The sequence below is a fragment of the Erigeron canadensis genome, chromosome 5, assembly GCF_010389155.1.
Source record: "Erigeron canadensis isolate Cc75 chromosome 5, C_canadensis_v1, whole genome shotgun sequence".
Lineage (NCBI taxonomy): Eukaryota > Viridiplantae > Streptophyta > Magnoliopsida > Asterales > Asteraceae > Erigeron > Erigeron canadensis.
The window spans coordinates 41,674,255-41,699,427 of record NC_057765.1 but is presented as its reverse complement, the minus strand read 5'-3'; the positions used below and the strand labels follow the sequence as shown (position 1 = coordinate 41,699,427).

The following is a 25,173-nucleotide window of genomic DNA, read 5'->3' as shown; positions in this document are numbered from 1 at the left end:
CATCTATCTTTAACTTGAACATTGGACTTTGCAATTTTAGAGCATGTGATAAATTTTGATACAATTACTCACACAAATAAAACACTTTCTTCAACTTCTCTTTTTCAACTTCGTTAAAAATCAAAATAACTGAAGATTTTTACTTTACCAATGCAAGATTTTATCTCAAACTAATGCTTCCAACATAAGTAGCATACTTCCAAAGAAGAGACTTATGACAACGATGGTGACATTTGTATGTATAATGTATTTTTTATTATTATTATTATTTAGGAACAAAAAATTACAAATATACCTCTAAAAAATTATATTGTACCAAAATTGGAATGAGAACAGTTGCCCACACTGCCCCCATTGTGGAGTCGTCCCTAGTAGTATATACATAATAAAAAAAGTATTGTTGACCTTAATACATACTCAGTAATATAAGTATAGTAAATATCCATTCAACTAAGTGTGGGCCTTAGGCACCTGCCTAGCCCACCACACCTATTAAGCCGGCACTAATAATATCTATAGTTATAACTAATAAGAGTGGATATATATCAAAAACCCAATTAAATATCTTGTATATAAAAAGATGCTCTCACTTATACTTAATTGATAGAAACTTTTTATGCTTGTATGCACTTACAATTGTAGAGGTCAATTAGTCACACTCGGTTTCTTCTTACTTTTCTCGCACGAAATTTTTGGTGCCATAAATTGATCATCAGAATCACGGTAGGTGTTGAAAAATGGACATCTACATATATACATACAAAGTTGACATATATGAGAGGAAAATATAGTTGACCTCAAAACTAGAATTTGTTCTACACTTATGTCACTTTTATGACCAATAAACTTCAGACTATATCGTTTAAGGAAATGGAATAAAAAATAAAAATAAAATAAAATAAGAAAAATGTAGGTGAAACTTGAAAGTGTGAATGGTCTATAATAAACGATTAATTTGTCAAATTAGTAAGTCATTGACCTTCAATATTCTCCCACTCTATTCCAAAGTCCCAATCCCAACACATAATGAACCCACTATTACACTCTATTCTCTATAAATATGTCTTTATATAGAGTGTAAATAACTAAATAAGTCAAAAGAAATAGAAAATAAATTCACAAAGTTATATCTCAAAATGAAGAATTGTTGGAGTTTGGCTATAGTTTTGATGCTTATGATGTTGCTAGCTATGGTTAGCGCCGCGCCAAATGCTCGTCAGTGCAAAAAAGAGAGGTCACTCGCTCTGAATGCGTGCAAAAGTGTGATGTATGGTCGACCTCCATCGTCGTATTGTTGCCAACGAATTCGTGTTAGCCATACTAAATGCATATGTTCTGTGATCACCCCAAAAGTAGCTGCTCTTGTCAATGCCCACCGTTTTTTAAAACTGATCGAAGGTTGTGGACGCAGAGTTCCTCATCACTTCAAATGTGGAAGTAAGTTTCGTTCGATCCTTTTGTCATGGTTTAATTATTTTGCTGAAATGAATAATTATATATAGCCTTTATGGGTAAATTATAATTACCGTTTGATAATGGGTTTTGTAGGTCTTACATTACCATGAAAAATGGTAGAATGTGATTAAAAGGGGTTGTGCCATCTCTGCTCAAAGTCTATGTTGGATCATTAAATTTCATAGGTAGCTTATTTGGTTTAGCAAAATGCTACTAGCTCGTGCCTCAAAATTAAGGGTTGTAAGGAAACGTTTAGTTTATCATTCCATCTTATATATTTCGAAATAATAGCATGGTTGTAATGGAAATTAAGCTTATATGGCCATGGGCGCGTTACATTTATTTATACCAGGTTTGATATATTTGATCTGGCCCGATAACATTAACATGAAGACGGTTTTCATGTACGGTTTTTCATGTTCGGGTTAAATAAGAGGGGCCAAAAACCAAGTTCAACAAGTTACCAATATGTTGTTCTGGTTTGGGCCTACTTATACGTTCTATCCTTAATTGCCATCAAAAATTTATATCTAACTGAGAAGTTAACTCGCCTCATCCAATCAGAACCGACACAATATAACAGAAAATATATATATAATATATATATATATATATATATATCATTCAAAATGTGAATTGTTTTCTAATACTACCGACTACCGAACTATTTAAAAAAACAAAAGAAAAGGATGTATCATAATATCGCATGCTGATGGTCTACTAGTTTGGAATTTATTTAAAAATTCTTCTACATTATAACCTATTTAGTGAATTCTACGTAAACAGTAAACATAACCGTATCTTATGATTAATGGCTACATGATTTGTAAGATAAATATATAAAAAAAATAGCACTTTGTCAACAATGTTGATTATTTCCTGGAGTTGTTAGTTACTTAGGTGTCTCTACCCTTCATAGGGAGGTCTTGGGTTCTATTCATGTCACATGTCTTTTTTTTTATTTTTTATTTTTTTCACTAAACCCATTGTTGGACCATATACAACCTTTTTCTTTTGAACAAATTCCCATTTTAACTTTTTTATTATATTTTAATTTTAATTTATACTATTATTAAATGTGCTTATCATTATTATTTTTATCATATCTCCATGACTTTATCTCACTAAAATTACTACATTTGACGGTTATATTATTATTGTTGATTTAAATGATCAATGTTTATATACGTAGAATGCGCAATAAATTTATAAAGTAACTTTTTAACTATATTTGTTATTCCCGGCCAATAGCCGGGTAATCAGGTATAACACTAGTTTAAATTTAACCCTCTTTCTCTCCTATTTAATGAGTTTTTACGTAAACAGTAAACATAACCGTGTCTTATGATTAGTGGCTACATGATTTGTAAGGTAAATATATAAAAAAAATAGCACTTTGTCAACAAAGTTCATTATTTACTGGAGTGGTTTGGTAATTAGGTGTCTCTACCCTCCATAAAATTTCTATTCATGTCACATGTCTTTTTTTTTTTCCTTTTTTTTTTTTTCACTAAACCCATTGTTGGACCATATACAACCTTTTTCTTCTGAACAAATTCCCATTTTAGCTTTTTTATTATATTTTAATTTTAACTTATGCTATTATTAAATGTGCTTATCATTATTATTTTTATCATATCTCCACGACTTTATCTCACTAAAATTACTACATTTGACAGTTATATTATTATTATTGTTGATTTAAATGATCAATGTTTATATACGTAGAATGCGCAATAAATTTATAAAGTAACTTTTTAACTATACTAGTTTAAATTTAATCCTCTTTCTCTCATATATGATTCTCTTAATAGATTATGAATTTTTATAATAAATGTGCATTAAAAATTTATATAGCTATAATATTTTAAAAATCGAGAACGTACCCTAAACAGTCCTCCAATGTACCCTGCAATATATGTCTTGCACACACGAATATTTTGGTCATTTCAATTCATATATTTGTCATTGAGACTTGAGAGGTTATCACCTTTGGTCCTTATCTTTTAACATTAAGAAAATGTTCATGTGAAAAGTATTTGAATTAGAAAAAATCATAAAAACTTTTAAATTATAACTTAATTTTCATAGGTCAATAATATATGTAAAAATATTCGTTTATATATGAACTATCAAGTTATAAGGGATGGTTATATAAGGCTTTTAGGTATCTAAGATTAGGTGTGGAACACTCACATATTTGTTTTTTAAGCCATGCATTTAGTTTGTAAAAAATATATTAAAAAATAATTAGTATGTGAAAAATTCCACATATAAGCTTAGGTGTCAGACAACCTTATATTCACTTTTTCCTTATATATAAATTATTACCTTAAAAAGCATTTGCCCTTTCTCAAAAAAAAAAAAAAAAAAAAAAAAAAAACTTGATCTACCCAACTTACACATCTTTTTTATCACTAGTTTGAATATCATCACCTAATATACCTATAATATCATTAAATCTTAACCACCCATTTTTTCTTCTCTCTGTCCTCACATCTCAGTTACTCATTTTTTCACTTTCTCTTCCATAAATCATTTTATTTCTCTAATTCATTCAAAATCTGTTATCTTAAAAACCGTACATTGATAAATTATAAAAATTATATGAGTATTTTTAAAATTTCATGATCTTTCATTAGAGATGTCATTCGATATATTTTCGACGAATTTTTAAATTAGAAGACAGAGTCCGTCAAACAGATCACCCATGATCGATCACCTCTTATGATATGTCACACTTTGTGACCTATCACTCTCACTATCTCACCGTCACACTATGTAAGTATTTGGCTAGTTATTATATGTACATAGATGTTTCGGAAAAGAAAAAGTATGATCCCAAACCACTCAATATATCGCATTCCATTTTTGGAAAAGTTGCAACAAGAGCCAAAGTCACAAGGCTTAATATTTTTCATTGGTTTCGGTTCACTTTTGTTTTCGATAATTAATATTGAAGTTATATCCCGGCCTAAAGTTGTATTCTACTATCCTATTTTTGAAAATTTATTATTGATGGCAAATGGTGTAATTATTTAGATATAAGGATTAATGTAGTTATTTTAAGAGTAAAAGAATTAATATTATAAATTATTTAATTAATAGTATAAAGATGGGTTTTTACATGCCCATGCAAAAAAATCAACGTACATATAATTTTCATGATGGCAAAGGGAGATTTTTCAAAAGTAGTAATTTCTATCTAACTATTCGCATAATTTGCCGGTACGAAAATAATTGTCATTTTTTTATAGAAAAAATCCCGACTTCACATAGTTTACTAGTGTAGCTCTTATTGTTGGTGACTTGTTTCTAGGAATGGAAGAATATCTATACCACATATTCATAGCTATTCATATATTTATCACACGAGAATAAGTATCCGTGCGTTGCGACAGTGAGATGGTGGGGGTGATAGCTAGGTCAGAGAGTGCGATAGTCAAATGCCTACGGCCTCCGCCCTAGGATTTAAAAATTCGTCAAAAGTATATCGAATGACATCTCTAATGAAAGAGCATGAAATTTTAAGAATACTCATACAATTTTTATAATTTATCGACGTATGAGTTTTGAGATAAAAGATTTTGAATGAATTGGAGGAATAAATGATTTATGGAGGAAAGAGAAAAAAGATAATTAGTTGAGATTTGAGGTGAGAGAAAGGTTATTATGGTTATTTTAGATAAATATAGAATTGATGAGAGTGGTATTTTGGGGATGTACTTAAAATCAATATTTAAAATTTCAATTTAATGTTGAAAATCTGAAAGAAATCTGCTTTATAATATATTGTATAGATAATATAACTTTTAAAGCATATTATATTATACATTATACAAGGTAGTAAAACATGTTTGTAGTAAATAAAAATGAGTTTGGGATACGAATTTGACTTCCCTTACGAGTAGTCGACCAATAAATCACATCTAATCTAGTTATAAAATTTGGACATTACCAAGTTTAGGAAAAGCCAAAAAAATGGGGTTTGGTGCTCCGTACCAGGTAAAAAGACCAATCACGCGTAGCAGGTAAAAGACCAATTCAACCCGGATTGTTTGTATCAAAATAATTTCGTTTTAACTTATACTATAACTATCATATTTTTTGTTTTGTTTTAATATAAGCAACAAATTAATAAAAATTGATAATGTACTTTCAATTATATTTTTTCTAATGTTGGCAATGAATCCAAAAATTAGTAGTGTATATGATGTACTTTCAAAATTCGATCTACTGTCAACATAACGTACAAAATTTATAGAGTGAACAAGTATTATATGTTGATATTTGAATAAAAATTGAAAAAAGAATGCATACACTAGCACTTTTTTAGACAATAAAAGAAAATAGAAAATATTTCACTATTTTATAGCTTAAACCCAAATAATATCAAAAACATTGGATTAAAGTAAACAACTACCTAATATTTGGTATTACATGGAATTCAAATATAATTTGATATAACTCGTATGCTTGTTATATTAAGATAACAATTTTGGTACATGTGAAAATTATAATATGTTTGGTGAAGCTATTTTATTATAATTTATTGTCATGTCGTTTGATGTTTTATTATAATTTATTTTATTTTTTTTGTAATTTATGTGGTGATTTTAATTCGTTTCAAAATGGACTTAATTACCATTAAAGATAAATGACTCTATCATTGGATGTTAGTAGTAAATAGTCCTACACTCCTACCCAATCAAATCAACATAAGGACTATGTCCAATACAAGATTGATGTGACTTTTTTAATAAGCCTTTCAAAAGCTATCGAAAAGAGTATGGTTTTTTATTCTCTTCAACCTATTGATCAAAGATCTTTTTTTTTTTTTAACTCTTTTTGATTTTCTCATTTATATCCTTATAAACTAAAATTATAAATTAGATTAATAAAAGATGATATGATATGAAAACAATAATACATGAATATATATCACATATCATTACATGGTCTATATGATAAATTGACGACATTTCTTAGTAGAATTCCCAATTTCCATTCGAAAATTTCTTATGTAATAAATGCTTATTTTTAGACTTCAATTTACAAAATTCTCGCAAGGTATTTAAAAACCGTATGTATAAAGTGGTATTATCTTTATGTAATGTATTCTTGGGTCGACAAATTGAATTATCGGATAAAAAGACAAAAATGCCAGTCTTGACTACACCGTGTGAATGTTCAACATATATATGAAAGCCAAGTTGAAAACATGGATCACGACACCACTTTATAAATACAACTCATGACTCATCATATCATTGCGAAAAATAACTAGAAAATTTTCAGAATAATATAGATATCTAAAAATGAAAGTTTGTTCATATTTGGTAATAGTAATATTCTTGATAATGGCAACGATGTTGTTGGCTAACACTACTAATGCAGCACCAACGGCTGCTCAGTGCAAGGAAGAAAGAAGGCTAGCAGTGAACGAATGCAAAAACGTCTTGTATGGTCGGCTTCCATCCCCTTCTTGTTGTCAACGAGCTCGAGTTAGCCACGTCGAATGCATATGTCCTGTTATCACCCCTAAGCTGGCCGCACTGATTGATGTCAATCGTGCTGTTAGACTTATTGAAGGTTGTGGACGCAGGGTCCCTCGTCACTACAAATGTGGAAGTAAGTTTTTTTTTTTCTCGTTCACTATAATTATTTAGTCACTTACAATATATGACGTGTGTAATTAATCTTCTTAATTTTAAGGTTCTCTACAGACAAATATTCATGAATAATGTAACATCGTTTTACATGAGTTTCGTTACATGTGTGTGATTAATTGTCTTTTTTTTCTTTTTTTTTCCCTATCCGCAACCACATACACTTCTATTTATATAGTATTTTCCGATTTTTACAGGTATTACAACACCTTAAAAAAGTGACGACGAATGTTAGGGCGAAAGCGGTTCGGGAAGTAGGATCAGAGAGCAATCTACCTCGATCTATTAAGTACTCCTTAATTAATAATGTACTCGTATGTTTGATGTCTTATCTAGCTTAAGCTTAGTAATTGGCTAATTGCTTGTACGCATTTAGTTTTAAGAAGAGTATGATAACGGATAATAAAGGAGGCCAAACTTAATTTGGTTAATGCAATACTTTATCATTTTTTTTTCTATAAGAGACACTCAATGACATTTAGGGATGAGATTTAACCCCGGAAATCTGAGATCCAACCTAGACCCTTCCCGAACCATCTTGTGCTCATTGACATGTATTGGGAGTTTTTCAAAAGTGCCGAGTTTCGTCATATGTTGTTTGAGCTCCATATATTAACCAATTTGGATGTTAATTTGGTATCTTAAATGGTAACTACTAACTCGTTAAGTTGTTAAAAGAAAAGACAAACATTTATGTCGATCTATCTTTGAATGAATAAAAATCAATCTCTAGTGTACATTTATATTTCGAAAAATATGATTAGAAATCGGTGAGTATAATACATAATTTTTCAACATACATAAGAAAGTTACAAAAGTACATACATAAAATTGTCCTAGATTAATTGTTAATCACTCTTTAGAGTTTAGCCTTTTGATTGATCCACTATAAAATATTTTTGGTACCACTACAAGAAAAATATTAATTAGTGACGACTTTGCTTAATAACGATTAAAATTTGGTCACTAATAACCTCAATTAGTTACCATTAAGAAAAAGTGGTCACTAAATTTGGCCACTAAACAAACTTAGTGGCCAAAAAATAACATTTTTTCGTCTCTAAACAAAATTAGTCACGGACCTTTAGTGACGAAGAGTGACAAAAAGTGACCACTTAAAATTTGGTCACTAATTTATCATAATGACCAAATTTTCGTCACTAATTTTGTTTAGTGACCAAATTTTGGTCATTATGATAAATTAGTTACCAAATTTTAAGTCGTCACTAAAGGTCCGTGACTAATTTTGTTTAGAGACGAAAAAATGTTATTTTTTGGCCACTAAATTTGTTTAGTGACCACTTTTTCTTAATGGTAACTAAATGAAGATATTAGTGACCAAATTTTAGTCGTTACTAAGTAAAGTCGTCACTAATCAACATTTTTCTTGTAGTGTACGTTAAAGTAACAGCATGTGATTTATATATTGTATTTACCTATATAAAAAGAGAGATGATCTGTACACCACCTACTTTTTATCATACACCGCTAAATTAATTATATTGACTTTTCCGCCCTTTACACATTTAATCCCTTCATTCCTAAAGATATTCTATTACCTTCTGCCATTTCTCCATCTATTCAAAATCAAAATCCCCAATAAATCCCTAATAAACCATAAAAATTCCTGATCTTATTTACCTTGTTGCTCTCATTTTTTGAGAAAATGTCACAAATGGTTCATGTGGTTTGTCACATTAGCGTTTTGCCCTCTGTGCTTTTTTTTGTTGCTACTGGTCCCTGTCTTTTTCGTTTTCATTGCCGGAATCCCCTGACACTAACTTCCGTCCAAAATCTCCGTTTGAAGAGGGTATTTTTGTCCAAAAAACTTTCACACCATATTTAATCCTTTTTATATGTTTTTCTCATTAAACCCCCAAATCAAAAATTAAAAACCCTAATTTCTCTTTCTTCTTTCTTTCTTCTTCCTCCCTGGTCTACAAACATCCACTCAATCAATCAACATGCCTTATTGTTCGTGTGGAAATCCATCTATACTTCGAACATCATGGACTCCTCTTAACCCAGGTAGAAGGTTTAATGTCTGTTCCAACAAAGTAATGAATTGTGGTTTTTTTCAATGGGTTGATCCACGTATGTGTTATAGAGCTGTCGAGATAATACCTGGGTTATTAAGAGCAAAAAACAACCTTTAAGCTGCTCTGTGTAAAAGAGAACAATAAGTTAGAAGGTTGAAGATGTACCTAGTTTTTAGTATGATGTTCTTTCTTTTTTATATTTATATTTTGCATCTGAAGTTAGCTATGCAAGTAGTTTTAAGTTAGTTGTTTGTTGTGTGTAATGTAATGTAATGGTTTTTAGTAAGTTGGACTGGTTTGTTAATGTAATTTTGGAATTGTATAAACTGCAAAAATGTTGTTTGCATAATCCGCAAAAATGAATGGGCATACCTAAAATGCATACATGAAAATGCATAAAAATGAAGCTGCATACATAAGTCATAAAAATGAATGTGGGTGCATAAAAATGTCATAAAATGCATCAAACAACATAAGTCATAAAATGCACACAAAAGTCATAAGATGCATCAAACAACAAACTCCATCAGTCATACAATTCATATAGAGACTAATAAGTAATTTGCCACTTAAACCAAAATTTTCTTCTTAGAAAACATCAACAAGTGACACCAACATAAGTCATACCAAGTTATTCATAAGTCATAATTGCAATATTTGGCCCAGCATGCCGAGTATGGGCTCCCACGCATTGGCTCGCTTCATGGTGCGGCTTGGTGGAGAAGCATTATCGAGACGAGAAACGTGTTGGATATGCTGTTTTTTTTTCATGGCTTATAAATTATTAAAATCACGATGCACACAGCACCGACAAAGTAAGTTTTGTTTTTACGGTGGATCAAAGTCCCCGTTGACGATGCTTTTTACCCTAAAGAAAAGTGATTTTTACCCCAAATTGAGAAAACTAATTAATGATAACCGGCCTTTTAATTAGAATTGAAACTCATGGGTATCATATTTTTGACTTAAAAAAATTAGTAATTAAACTTATGTTACCAACAATTCAATATAATTATGAAATCTTTATTGTCACTTTCTAAATGTATGTTTAAAAATTGGAAGTAAGTTCGCCAATGGGATAAAGTTTACCCTTGTTAAAGAAAACCTCATGGACTTTGTGAGTGTTGGGGTATACCTATCTCACATTCGGTAAAGGTTGAAAATCGGCAATCTAAACGAGCCGCAATTAATCAACTGCCTAATTCATAATCTTAAGACATGCCTAATTCACCCATGAACCAGGACTAATGTGAGTGTCTAGGCTTAAATCTAAGACCGGCCTTATGCTATATATTATAGCAACAATGGATCCCAATTTTGGTTTGAAGATTTGAAAGAAATTATTTTATAATACATACATATATATAGGTTAATGGATGTAGGCCATCTTTGTAAACGTACAATAGATCAACATGGTTATAAAAAAACGAAGTTATATAAAATAATTATTTCATATCTTCTAACCAAAAATTGGGATTTTGTATTCGATCATATATATATATATAGGAAAGTTAGTTTGAGAACCCTTTAAAAAAAAAAGAACGCGAGAATCAATCCTGGTCATTGATTTTGATCTTGATGATATTTAATTTTCTCTCTCCTCATTTTCACCCAATTCATTCAAATGGTTTTATCTCACAAACCGTACATCGTTAAACGAAAAAAAAAGCATGGGTAGTCTTAAAATTTCGTGCTCTTTCATTAGAGATGCGACTTGATATACTTTTGACAAACTTTTAAATTTTGATTTTTTTTTTAATTTTTTTTTTTAGCGATAATCCTACACATGTGTAGGATGTATATCCTACACATGTGTAGGACGTCCTACACATGTGCAGGACATGTGAAGGGTATACATCATACACATCCTACACATGTGTAGGTATGTCCTACACATGTGCAGGTAAAAAAAAAAATTCGAAAAAAAAAAAATTTCGAAATTTAAAAGTTTGTCAAAAGTATATCAAGTCGCATCTCTAATGAAAGAGGACGAAATTTTAAGACTATCCATGGTTTTTTTTTCCATCTAACGATGCACGATTTGTGAGATAAAACGTTTTGAAAAATCTGGATGAAAGTGATGAGAGAGAAAAAAGAAGATGAGATGTGTGACCCAAATTGGTTCTCGCGTTCTTTTTTTTTTATGGTTCTCAAAATAACCCACCCCTATATATATATATATATATATATATATATGAAAGCCTTACGTGTGAATTTCAGCATGAAAGCCAATTAAGTTGAAAGCATATATATATGCATCGATCACGACACTTCTCCTCTATAAATACAAAAACTCATGTTCGAATCATCGTGAAAAATAATTAGAAAATATTCAGAATATTATATAAAAATTTAGAAATAATGACAGTTAATTGTTCATATTTGATTATAATAATCTTAATGGTTGCAATGATGATGTTGTTGGGTAACACTCGTGCAACACCAACGACTGCTGAGTGCAATGAAGAAATAAGGCTGGCAGTGACCGAATGCATAAAAGTATTGTATGGTAGACTTCCATCCCCTTCTTGCTGTCAAAGAGTTCGAGTTAGCCATGCTGAGTGCATATGTCCTGTTATCACCCCTACGTTGGCCGCGCTTATTGATGTCAATCGTTTTGTTAAACTTATCGAAGGATGTGGACGCAGAGTCCCGCATCACTATAAGTGTGGAAGTAACCATTCCCTTCTCACTTTAGTCACTTACTAAAACATGTTATCTTTTATATATCTATATGAATTTTTTGTACTGATGCAAAATTTTTCGAAGTATTTGGTGCAACTAAGAACTTCGCTTCAGATTTTTGCAAAACTATGAAAAACAGTGTTGAAGACACCGGTCTTGCTTTTTCTTGAGAAAGCCGGTGTCTCCAACACCGGTCTTCTTCTCCATTTCTATCTCTCCCAATGTCGGTGTCTTTGTGACCGGTCTTGCTAGTACGTGTCAAGCCGCGAAAAACATTTGTCCAAACATTCAAATTAATTAATAGTTTTGCATCTCGAATAAGAAAGAGGACCAGTGTTTGTAACACCGGCTTTCTGTCCAAACATTCAATTAATTAATCGTTTGCATCTTTCTTGAATAAAAAGGAGGACTGGTGCTTGTAACACCGGCTTTCTGGGTTTCTATCCACCAATCAAAAGCTACACATGTACATGAACATATCAACTAAAACCGGTGTTGGAGACACCGGCTTTGTCAACCAAAAAAAGACCGGTGTCTTCAACACCGTTTTTTATAGTTTTGCAAAACTCTGAAGCGAAGTTCGTATTTGCACCAAACGCTTCGAAAATGTTCGCTTCCTTACATAAAATTCATATCTATATATAAGGTTCTTAATTGATTAATTTTAAGACAAATTTCCATGAATGTAACATTGTTACATGTTTTATAAATTTTTAAAAATTGCCGCCTTTTATATTTTTTGTTAATTTATGATTTTTTTATAATATTATCCTTTTTAAATTTTTTTGATACCGTCTCTCTGCAATCACAGTTCAATTTATATTTCCTGATTTTTACAGGTATTACGACACCATGAATAAGTTCGCAGATGGTTCGAGAAGTATAGGATCAGATGAAGCTTTACAATCTACCTTTTATCAGTACTATTGTATATTTGTATATATTTAATTAATTTGAAGTTGTGTTTTATCGCGTGTTACAAGTTTGCAATAGTTTTTTTTTCCCTTCTAGGTTTGGTTTTCTTATCTTACTAAATTGTAATGTTATTTGAAAAGGAGAGTACTAAGAAAATAAAGAGAAATATATATCATTTTAGTCATTTTTGGATTTTCATAAAATAAGCGACAAATTTTAAATAAGAATGTGAAAATTATAATGAGAAAAGTAAGTTTGCAAAATGATATCATCAATCACAAAGGCGATGGTTTGAGATTCTGTAAACATGAGATGTGTCAATAATAAAATCACAATGAGATATTACAAAAAGCGTAATCTTAAAGTATAACAATAGGATATGACAAAATCATTTACGATCAAATCTATCTATTATATAAATAAAAGAAAATTGTGATAACATAAAAATTTTTAAAAATTGTCTTCTATGTTTCTCTCACACATCTTTTTAATTCAATAATGACATCATTATCATACTTTTTTTAATTTAAAATTTGAAATATTTTTTTTCTTTTAAATATATATCATTAATATAGATTTTTATTAAATTAAATGTCCATATTTTTATTATATAAGATTTTAATCACCTTAATTTGTCGGTATAATAGGCCGAAAATTATGGTGTCTTTCCGAATAACGGTTTTACTTTTTTGTTTTTACATATCGTATGTATTTCAACGTATGTCCACAACTACACAATTTTTGTTTCCGTTTAGTTTCGTTTTTTACATAATAACTTGTTATAACTTTTCAACTTATTTAACGATGTTATTATAAATTTTAATATGACAACATATTTCAAAGCTACCTCGACATCATCCGGTTTATTTGTAAAACGTTTATATCCCGGGTTCATTAGCTAGTATTATAAAATTGGAATATCTGAAAGTATAAATGAATCGCAGTAGATAAACAAACTATAATTTCATATCTTCAGACCGATATTCAGAAATGCCATTAAAATACGAAAGCGTTTCCGTAAAGGGAAATTAAAATAGAGGGATCGGACTAGTTGACTTGACTTTCACAAAAAAAACAACTTCAAAATATATATGAGTTGGTGTATGATTTTTCCTCGTAATTAATGTACGCTGTTTCTTTTCAGATATAGCTAGTGATGTACAAATATTTTATTTAGGGATAAGTTCGACTGTTCTCTTATCAATCAATTTTTCAGTTTGAATTTTGGTCAGCTTTGAAAATTTATGTCTTGCAATTTTGTATCTTTGTGTTTGTCGAAGTAATTTATCCGGTCTCCGGTGGTGTCAAAGCTAGAAATAAGAGTATGTTTTTTAAGAATACAAGTGAAAGTAGCATGGATAATATAGACATAGCAAACAAATAATGATTAAATGAAGCATATAATAATATAACTTTAACAATACAACAACCAATAAAATAGACATAGCAAACAAATAATGTTTATTTATTAAAACTAGATTTAAAAAAGAAGGTTCAGCAACCAAAAGAATTGACCTGTTGAATTCATACACCAGTTTTACTAAAAAAAAGTAAAGAGAAATGCTTAATTACAATTAAACTGGTAGACAAAACAAGTAGCGGTTCGATCGGTTGGAACCGGCTTTTAAAACATTGAATTCTATCGCAGTAAAACAGGACAAATGGGTCTCGACTAATTAACACCGCGTGAATGTCCTACATGAAAGCGAAGTATAGTATTTCAAAGCGTGTATCATATTATGTATTAAAGTGAAAATAACTACACACGTACACTTAAAACTTCAAAAGCTTTAAAAATGAAAGTTTGTTCATATAATTTGGTAATAATAATCTTAATGATGGCAATGATGATGTTATAAATTGGCTTGTATGTGCAGCTAGCACCAACGGCTGCTCAGTGCAAAGAGGAAAGAAGGCTAGCTGTAAACGAATGCAAAAATGTCTTGTATGGCAGGCTTCCGTCCCCTTCTTGTTGCCAACGAGCTCGGGTTAGCCATGTTGATCGAGTGCATGTGTCCTGTTATCACTCCTAAGCTGGCAGAACTTATTGATGTCAACCGTTTTGTTAAACTTATCGAAGGTTGTGGACGTAGAGTCCCTCGTCACTACAAGTGTGGAAGTAAACTATATCTTTCTCTCAATTTAGTCACTTCTAAAACTTGTTATCTTATATTTTCGTATATGGGTTTAATTTTATCTCTATATATGGTAGATGAATTATTGTCGTTGTCCGTCAATGTAACCCTCTTAATTCTCTTTTGCTTAATTGGTTATCTGCAACAAAGTTGAATTTATAATTTTCGATTTTACAGGTATTACAACACCATAGAAACGCAACGAATATGGTTAAACAAAATTTCCCTTGTATGCCATCATATTATGTCTAAACGCAATCAGACAGCGGAGAATTGAGGAGAGGAAGCTAGCTTTGATATCTAGCCAGCTAGCTCTAATAATTAAGTACTAGTGTGCTACAAGTTGTGATAAATTTGGTTTACATGTGTGATTGTTATCTTACTCGTGTAATTTGAAATAACATAAAGGTCAAATTCTAGTTTGGCATTGGTGTATCGCCAGCGATAATGCTCCAATCTTGTTAAAGGCGGAGTATGTGGGCTATTGGTGGTGTATATAACACTCTATATTTCTTAACCCATACGTTTTCAAAATAAAGTATTTGCATACATGCCTTTTTATCCTTGATAGAATGATAGATCCACTTAAAATGATTTAAGTTGACTCTTTAATTACTCATGAGGATTTACAGAAAAAATATACAAAACAAACTAGCATATATAACAGGAAAATTTATTTGCATACAGGCCTTTTTATCCTTTTTATCATCTATACTGATTAATCTTGTAGAATTAGAGGCATAAGTTAAGGTGCATTTGATGTATCGAGATTTCTTTTGGAAATTTCAAGCGCATAGTCACCCGGTTGAGCGCAACTGCACCTTTGGTATTTGAGTAGGACGGGCTCTTTGGTAGTGACTTTTTTCAAGACATGTGATACATGAAAAAGTCCTTCAAAAGTTCTTCTACAAGTAAAAACCAAGGTTGTAAATATCGCTTTTGGTATCGTCTTGATCGACCACGATAAGCGATATATCTCGGCCGACATAAGCAGATTTACAAAAACTATAAGAATTTCAAGTGCATTTAAAAATCATAACATTAATGTAGATGGTCAACTTATAAAATTTGATTCAATAACGACATTAGCTATAAATGTAGATCTAAATCTACTCCGTAATAGAACATCATCACTTATCATCATACCATCTTACTATCTTAAAAGTAAAAAAAGTAAATAACTCCCAATGCCGTCTTCCACGGGTTTTGTGTCCCAATACTGTCTTTTACGGGTTTTGGGTCCCAATACCGTCTTCGACGGTGTATGGGGGAGGTTGATATGTAGACAGCCTTACCCTACCAAAGGTAGAGAGGCTGCTTCCAGGTTCCACCATAGGTAGAAAAGGACCTCCAGCCTTGCTGGGCATGAGGATCGAATCCATAACCTCTGTTTCTAGAGGCATGAGCTCCAACCACTGATCCTACCCAGTTGGTTTTTACCATCTCACTATCTTAGTGGGAGATAAATGCATCAACAATAAAATGTAATCCACCAATACAGAACCAAAAGAGAACCAAATAACCAACCATTCACCTTTAAATCACCAGCTCAACCCAAAACCACCCAAGACCTAAACCAAACCGGAACTGACGAGACCAAGGAAGCAAGACAAACATAAAAAAAAAAAATAAGCATTTCTATAACACCCACTACACCAGAAATGCAAAAGACAAGCCAAAACACAAGCTTGTCCCCAGACGAGCCCTAAACCTAAACTGGATTATTAAAGACGGAACAAATGGCTTGGGTCAGAACTTAAAAGCTACACGCAGATTGAACACAAGATACAACTTACCAACATCATACTTATATTATAATCAAACAAAAAAAAATCAGAGAAGTGAAACAAAGTTACCAAGAAACAATCATCTGAGATCTTGCTGAATTAAGATGGATCTACTTTCCATGTCACTAGCAAATATTCTCACCTCCCTATGTAAGCCTCTTTTAAGACACCATTCTAAAGCGATATTGAAAAATCTCGGGGAGGCGAGATTCTCTCCAACAACTCTCTTGATTAACATTAAAGCAACTGGAGTATTTCCAAACCTATGATCACACTTTCAAAAGTGAACTCATCCGGCAAATACCCAGTCTTCCACATATCACATATAACTGTTGGAGTGTGATCATTTTATTATAAATCGCATGTCCGAGAATAATTTAAGCCTACGGGGTCACACGAAATGACACGGTAACTCGATAATATTAATTGATATATTAAAGTAATATATTGATTAGTTTGATCACGAAATGATTAATTAAACATAATTAAAGGGTTAGTTATATTTAATTGATTAAAGAGGAGGATTAAAATGTGATAATCGAAAAATGGACTTAGACCTAAAATCCATGAGGAGGCCGTCCACTTCAAAGGCTAGGAAGGCCTTGATGTGGCTTATTTTCCAAGTTATGTTAACCTAATTAAGTCCTATAAATAGAGGCTTAACTCTTGGTTTTTCATATACTTTTTCACATAAGCAATTCTCTCCTTTTCTTTGAAGTGGCCGAATTCCCTTTTCATTAAGGGTGTTCGACTTTGAAGTTAAGGTTTAAGCAAAAGGTTTGTTTGGTTTGTGATTGGGTACTAGCATACGTTATTCGGGGTGTCTAGTGTGCGATCGTAGAGGGGTTTTGCTTTAAACCCTAAGCATTAATACATACATACTTGCTCTCGACTAAGGCATTTGGCTATTACACTCCATGGCATATCACCCCCACCATCTTACCGCCGCAGCGCGCGAGTACTTGCTCTCGTAAGTTATAATTATAGTTGGATGAAGTCTAATTGTAAGCAAAATTGGTTTCCTTATATTTATTAGAAGATATTTTTTCATTTATTCAATTAATTGGATATCTGGGATAAATTCTGAGTATTATATTTTATGTATATTTCAATTCAACTATTATTTTAAGAAAAATGTTTAAAAATATAAATGGGTGATGGAAAACCAAAATGTTTAGATTAATTTAGAGATGTGTGATTGGTCAGTTGACTTTTAGTAAGAGTATATATTAGATTAAGATTACTTATGGCAGTCCCATATTTGTCTGCATTTGCTTCTTGTACTTTAATCACAAGCATTGTTTGTTAATATCGGAATATGTGTTCCCAATTACATAAATTGTAAAGATTGCTTGTTAATTATTGCTAAAGTTTTGAACATTGGATTAATAGATGAAGGAATTGAAGCCGCTCGGACTGTTGAAAGAATTAAAGAAGATTCAACAAATCAGAAAGGGTGTGATTTTCGGCTTGGAGGTTGCGCCGAAAAATGTGGGGGTGGCAGTGTCCGATGGCGAGAATAAAGTTGCATTGCCATGGAGGTAGTCTCTTATTTCGGGTCAATTATCATTATTTATTGGTTGAGTCACAGGGGTACCTTGACTACTACAACAAGGAGGCCTAAAGGAATCAGTTTTCTTGGATTGAAGAAGTATTATTCGGCTGACGTGTGTTCCAAATTTTTGCATTAACTTTAACTGAATTAGAATCTTTTGATATATCTACACTCTTCTTAAATCAAACTTATCTGTTGGTCTGTTGGCTTTGGATCAGTTGTGCCAGCAGATTGGGAAACCCGTCTCTTTCCGACTTAGCTCCTTTCGTAGGTTCCTTAAAAAATATGTGTTCTCTATTATAAGTTTGTTGGTTGGCAAACAATGTGATCTAGGCATTCTGATGATTATTTTCTGGTTATTTTTAACTGATATCCATTGTTGTCACTACATGTCCATACATAACTGGAGGCTGTTGGATAGTTTGCTTGCTTGTGGATCATTAGCACCCTAATGTTGTTACTCAATTGTCCCAATTTCAGTTATGTGTAAGATTGCATGATGAGATTGTTCTGATCTGTAGGTTTCTTTGGTTCCAAACACCCTGGCCTAATCATCATGATCACTGTTTACCATTTTTTCGTAGCTATTACCCTTCACTTTTAGCATTATTGCTTTCTTGTCTTCTCATGTTCACGAGAACTTCGCCTCATTCGTTTGCTGATACGTCTAAGAAAACTTTTTCAGTGCATTAAACCATTGTCCTTCACTGCTTCATGGTTTATTGACATATGTGGGTTGGTTCTTTTTTTCCTTACTCTTTTCTGATAATTCTTTGATGTTGCATGGTGGGATTGTTTACTGTTTGCAGGTTTGTTTGGTAATGGGTCTCATGATTACTATTGGCCTTGTAGGTTTTACTCGTAGAAATTATTTTTTTTTGCCATACTAGTTTGAGTCTATAACGGTTTACAGGAGACCCTGTGCTTTGATGCTTGTTAAAATTGTTTTCTTTAGTCCCATTGCAAGCTAGAAGATAGTAACATCATGGCCATCCTTACTGCTTGGATGATCATTTTCCTAGCTATTATCATTCACTTCTAGCATTATTGCTTTGCTGTCTTCTCATGTTCATGAGAACTTCGCCTCATTCATTCGCTGATAAGTCTAAATAAAAAGCTTTTTTTAGTGCATTAAACCATTGTCCTTCGCTGCTTCATGGTTTATTGCAATATGCGGGTTGGTTCTTTTTTCTCCTTTTGCCTCTTTTCTGATAATTCTCTGAAGTCACAACCTTGCTTGCATGCTGAGATTGTGTTCTGTTTGTAGGTTTGTTTGGTAATGGTTCTCATGATTGTATAAATGTAGGCTACTGGGTCTCATGTTTGGTAAATTCTAAAATTTTGCTATACATATGGCGTTAAGCATGAAAGTCCGAACTTCATTGATACATCTTTAACACAATCAAATAAACAAATGTTGCTTGAAGTATCTACATCACCAAAATATATAAAGAGACTTGCATGAGTTTTTTTGTTTCAAGACTTTCTTGATTTATAATCTTTTTTATATAATTATTTGCAATGGGGTTTATCAAGTTTTGAGAGAAAAAAAAAAGAGTAATTATGTTGTTGTATAAAATATTAAAGGATGTAAATGAGTAAAATAATAATGTTAAGGACCTTTATGCAACAACTTACAATTAAGATAATGTGGATAAGTTAACTGGCTTTCTTTTAATTAAAAATCCTTTTAATAGAGAGAGATATTTCCTAGCCATGAAAAGAACTACACTAGTATAAACCCATTTGTTTTCAAAAAGTAGTGTCACAAAGACAGCATAACGAAAAAAAAATTTAGTTTACCCAACAGAAAGAAACCATCAGACAACCTAGCTTAATTGGTTGCTGAACTGGCAGCCAAAAAGCCATGGGATTCACTATTCGATGAACAAATTAGTGAATCTCCGTTCACAAGACCTAAATTGTCAAACCTCATTTACCGGCTGCAGTGAGTACCATTTTAGTTGTCATATCGTAAAAGAAATAAGCAGATTTCACCGATAGCCATAATGATTCACTATTCGATGAAAACTGAATCAGTTTTCAGTTTTCACAATGGTGTACATTGAGCGGCTAGACAGCCTTAGAGATTCACTGTTTGATGAAAAGTGAATCTTCTTTCACAATTGTGTATTATATAACAATTTCTATATAATACCACACTTGAACAAAATACTCACTTGATTACTATATAGATTTGATATCATGGGTTTTACCGTTTCAGAACTTACCACGGTGTCTGACCCTTGAATTTCTGTGGTTCTTTATTGCTACCGACCCAAGACTCATAGATCATAAAGGCCACCAAAATAATAGCAGTCCAAAGAGATGGGTGGTACTGTAACTAGCTGTATCGGGTATTACCCGACAAGAGCGATACCAAATTCCATGGAGGTCAATGACTCATGAAGAGAAATGGTAGAGGGTGAACCTATATAGATTCAAACATAGCAACACATACGTACTTACATTCATACCTGTGTCACTGGTGATCATTGGTGAGTGACTACACTGAAAAGTAGAATGTCTTGTTTTTTTTTATTATTGAATGGGAAAAAAACAAAATTATGAAAAAAAATGAGGGGCTATCATGGTGACTGGTGAGTTGAACAAATGGTGCATATATGCGGCATCTTATAGTTAAAACGCAAGCTGAAGCTGAAAATAATGCGATGTCGCCAGGCTACCATTTCTTGTTATGAATAGTTTACCTACGGTTAAATTCTTAATATCTGCTAAAAATTCCATCTAAATGGGCTTTAAGCTGGAGACAATATACAAGGAACAAAGTACGTGTGATCTTCTGCACAGCAAGACATTTTTTGCCATAAAAATGAATATGAAAAATGTTTAAGACCAGTATTTTGGGTGAACGAAAACTAATTTGTGACCAGCAATAGCACAAGAGCAGAAACAAAAACAAAAAGAGTTTTCCATAAGGTAGTTTGAACCACGGGCATAGCAGATCAAAAAACAACAGAAATTATGCATATATTCTGTCATTCTGATAACCAAAGAATATAGCAAATACACCTGAGAGCATGGGCCGACAGAAGCAACGTAACAGACAATACCATAACTCAATTCAAGCACCAGAAAACTCATTCAGAAAATAAGATTTAAAACCATGGCAAAGCATACTTTATCATCTCAAAGTCTACAACAAAAATTGCATATTCAACTTAAAAGACAAAATATTGACGCTACTGTAACCAACACCACCTATTGTTTTAGGAAATGATAAGGTGAAAACAAACTAACAAACTCACATTTAAGCACCAATAACTTCGGTTTCTTCAACCATCGGCTCATCAGCCGGCCTGTCCACTTTCACGCCAACATCTTCAGAATAATCTCCATGAACCTACATATCAGGGAACATAAAATTATCAATTTGTGCGCTACAACACAAATTCCAACTATGGGCTCTCTTTGATCTAATAAAAGCAACAGTAAAACAAACCTAAGTCCTAACACACACATGCAGCTCCTTAATAAACAAGATATCAATCAGTATATAAAGTATAGCAAGTTACCTCCATCAATTTCCCAATGTCAAACTTGGGTGCCTTCAAGATCTTGACTTTGCGGATGAACACGTTCTGAAGTGGGTAGATGCTGGATGTTGCCTTCTCAATCTCCCTGCCGATAGCTTCAGGAATAAACTTCTGAACCAACTCTTTCAGATCACATGATTGAGCCTGAGTCACCATGATCTCCCTCATCTTACGACGGATCTGGCATAACAAAACAAACAATTAATATTCTGCAAAAATAACTTTCAAACCACAAAATCTGAGTAGACTAGCGGTTACAAATAGAGTGTGTACTGAATTTGTATACCTGTTTGATTTGGCTGGATTGAGCATAACAAGTCCTCTTCACCTGGTTAGCACGCTTCTTAGTGAAACCAATGCAGAACATTCTCAATGTGTAACTGTCCGTAGTCTTAACATCAACATGTGCCTCAATCAAAGACTGCCATTTCTTCACAAGTGACCTAAGCTTATCTGTGGTAAAGTCCATTCCCTGAAATGAAAAACACAACATTAACAATACCTTGGTACAAAACTATTCACAAAATAACACATATAAAAAAGGTAGCTATTTTGTCTTACCCAGAAATTGGTCAAAACATTCTTCCCTTGGACATCTTCAGCTCTGAGACGGATCTTTCTGTAAGCATGATCCTCGTCGTTTTGGAGGTCAGCCAAAGACACCTCAAAAACACGATGTTTCAATCCTTCCGAAGCAATCTGATATCAAAGGACAGAACAGAAAGGGGGCATTTGTTAATAACAAAGTATCTTTTCAAAAAATTATTATGAGGAACCCAAGAAACATAAAGCCTGTTCATTATAAATGTTAATTCGAAAAATATCACATCAAGATTAACAATAACAAAATAATACTTTGAAGCGCTTCTTTTAAATTCTCAATATTGAAATATCAAATGTACTTAAAGATGTTTTACAAACTTTCATTGGTTTAGTAGATAAAGATAATAAAAGTTCATCTTTTTAGAATTTACACCAAAAAAACATTTCACCAAATAAGCACACTATCATCTTTTAATCAGTGAAATCCAATCATTTCGGAAACAACAAAGTTTATAGGAAGATGTTGTGCTGTTTTAAAATTTAGAAAACAACATTATTGCACAGTCATATCTATTCAAGCCACATAAGAAACAATACCCTTTTTTTAACAAAAGCACTATTTAACTTGTAAAATCAACATAATGTCTATCTTTTATAATACATCACATCATAATGTATAGATAACTAAACTACTCCATTATACTACATACATACAATATATAATTTAAAAATCACAACATATATGTGCATATCACAACAAGTTAGAACTATTCAAATGTCTTCCATGAAAAAATATGGCAAAAAAACACCTATATGAAACGAAACAAAAACTCAGAATAAAAAAATATAATAGAAAAGAAATTAATTTGTTGTATACCTTAGTACCCTGAGTACGAGAAACAAGGGTCTTGCCAACATTCCTAGTGTTAAATAGTGATGGTGCTTTTATGTCATACCAATCCTTCTTTGAAAACGGATCCGCTCTGTATTTACATATCATATCAAAACCATATAGCTAAAACATACATACAGATATATATAGTAGATAAATATATATTATCAGTATAACTTACGCTTTCTTCTTTCCTCCTTTCTTTCCCTTGGAAATACGCTTGTTTTTTCTGTACCAAAATCAAAACATATACATACATGTAAGTAAAATGATAGATAGAGATCGATGTATGTAATAATTGGATTAAAGATTGATAGAGATGGAATACCCGACAGCCATGATTAGGGTTCTGAGCTCCGAGAAGATAGAGGTTTGAAGAGGAGGAGGCTGCTGTTGTGCTGAGACAAACACTGATATAGAAGAAAACCCTAGTGTGGTTTTTAGATGGGTTTTAGTTGGATTTTGTTTGTATGGATCCACACCTTGAAAAAGCCCAATACTACTTTAGTGGAAAAACCATTATAATATTTGGGCTTTCTTCAGCCCATTAGACCAAAAGTTAAAAAAGAAAATAATAATAAAAAAAAAAGGTACCTTGTTGAGGAAAATTTTCAGTTTATGTCTTTGTGGCAGTGAAGCATCGAATATAAATCTTCTTGTTCATGTACCAAATTCAATAACATGATGTGTTTGTAGCATTTTAAATTGTTAAGTATAAAGTCGCTCTCTCATGAGATGATGACTCTACCTGTCCGCATATGTACTAACAAGTCCGATATCCTGTCGAGAATAGTTAGATTTATGAGATCATAACTGTTATTTGATTATGTTTTGAATAATTATGAACTATTTTACACCAGTATCAATAGTGAAGTTATTTATAAAATGTGTATGATTATCTTATGATATTATGATTATCTCTACTTGGTGGAAAATCCTTCCAGTTTTTGCCTTTCAAACAAAAAATCTCTTCATTACAAATTTACTAGTTCCGAGGCCTCTTCCATCAAGGTTCAATTGATTAGTCTGATAATACTCATAATGGGTTGGCTTATATAGAAGGTCCGAAATAACAAAACATTCTCTAACAATAATACCACTCCAGTGCGAATATATGAAGACACTAAACATTCAACATTTGTATGGTTAACCGCGAGATCAAAATACAAAGATTTAGATTACAATTCGTGAAACACTTTCTAATGTGACTTTCTCATTTCTGTTATGTAAACTCTTAACTTCTTGATAATTTATTAATAACAAAATGTTGTCGTTCAAAAAGAAAATACATGATTGGTAGTTAACGTATAGTTTTATTAATTTTAGCTTATATGTAGGAGGTACATAATGTAATGTCAAATGATATTTTGATTGATACGTTTTATTGAAATATGAAGACAACAAGTGTATTTTAGACTTTTGGTTAACTCTATTTGAATAGTTATATATTTGCATATATTCGTTAGAGAAAGTTTATTTTGATATTTGCTTGAAAGTATATGGTAAAATTTACATAAAAACCTATAATTTTTGTTATTTTTTTCAGAACAGCAAAACAATTATATTAATAAATGAATCTAACTGTGAAATTATGATGAAAAGTTTATGTAGTTTTTCTTAATGTTATTTCAGAATAACAGCATTTTGTTACTCAGGTGTATACAAATCGAACCTAGGACAAATCACTAGGCCATTTTTGGGCCTCTTAATTGTTTGACAACGAGTAGCAGCCACAAACTTTCGCTTTCGAAGAAATGTTGAGTTTAGACACATTGCATTCGTACACGAGAACTTCACAAATAGAAAGAATAATAAGGATGTATACATAAAGCTAGTGCATCATATCGTCAACCAACATCGCTTTGTCATTTGTTTTTCGTTATCAGCCCCTCACACAATTACAACCGTTACATTTGTATAAATTCGGTAATTTTAAAGTTA

The 25,173-nt window shown here is 31.9% G+C and overlaps 3 protein-coding genes across 3 annotated transcripts; 2 read left to right on the top strand and 1 right to left on the bottom strand.

Annotated features, from left to right (window-relative positions):
* The first annotated feature begins 1,104 nt into the window (after positions 1-1,104).
* On the top strand, positions 1,105-1,740 carry LOC122598822. Its single transcript, XM_043771309.1, has 2 exons — positions 1,105-1,437; positions 1,549-1,740. Exons 1-2 carry the CDS (start codon positions 1,137-1,139, stop codon positions 1,563-1,565), a joined length of 318 nt encoding a protein of 105 aa, XP_043627244.1. The 5' UTR covers positions 1,105-1,136; the 3' UTR covers positions 1,566-1,740.
* A 4,959-nt stretch (positions 1,741-6,699) lies between these two features.
* Positions 6,700-7,555, top strand: LOC122600940. The gene is made up of 2 exons (XM_043773719.1): positions 6,700-7,086; positions 7,322-7,555. The coding sequence occupies exons 1-2, from the start codon at positions 6,774-6,776 to the stop codon at positions 7,336-7,338; spliced, it is 330 nt and encodes a 109-aa protein (XP_043629654.1). The 5' UTR covers positions 6,700-6,773; the 3' UTR covers positions 7,339-7,555.
* Positions 7,556-21,353: 13,798 nt separating this feature from the next.
* LOC122599367 (40S ribosomal protein S3a-like) lies at positions 21,354-23,660 on the bottom strand. The gene is made up of 7 exons (XM_043771873.1): positions 23,561-23,660; positions 23,414-23,461; positions 23,218-23,323; positions 22,359-22,496; positions 22,084-22,269; positions 21,777-21,977; positions 21,354-21,604 (listed from the first exon to the last, which is right to left on the bottom strand). Exons 1-7 carry the CDS (start codon positions 23,569-23,571, stop codon positions 21,512-21,514), a joined length of 783 nt encoding a protein of 260 aa, XP_043627808.1. The 5' UTR covers positions 23,572-23,660; the 3' UTR covers positions 21,354-21,511.
* Positions 23,661-25,173: the final 1,513 nt, after the last annotated feature.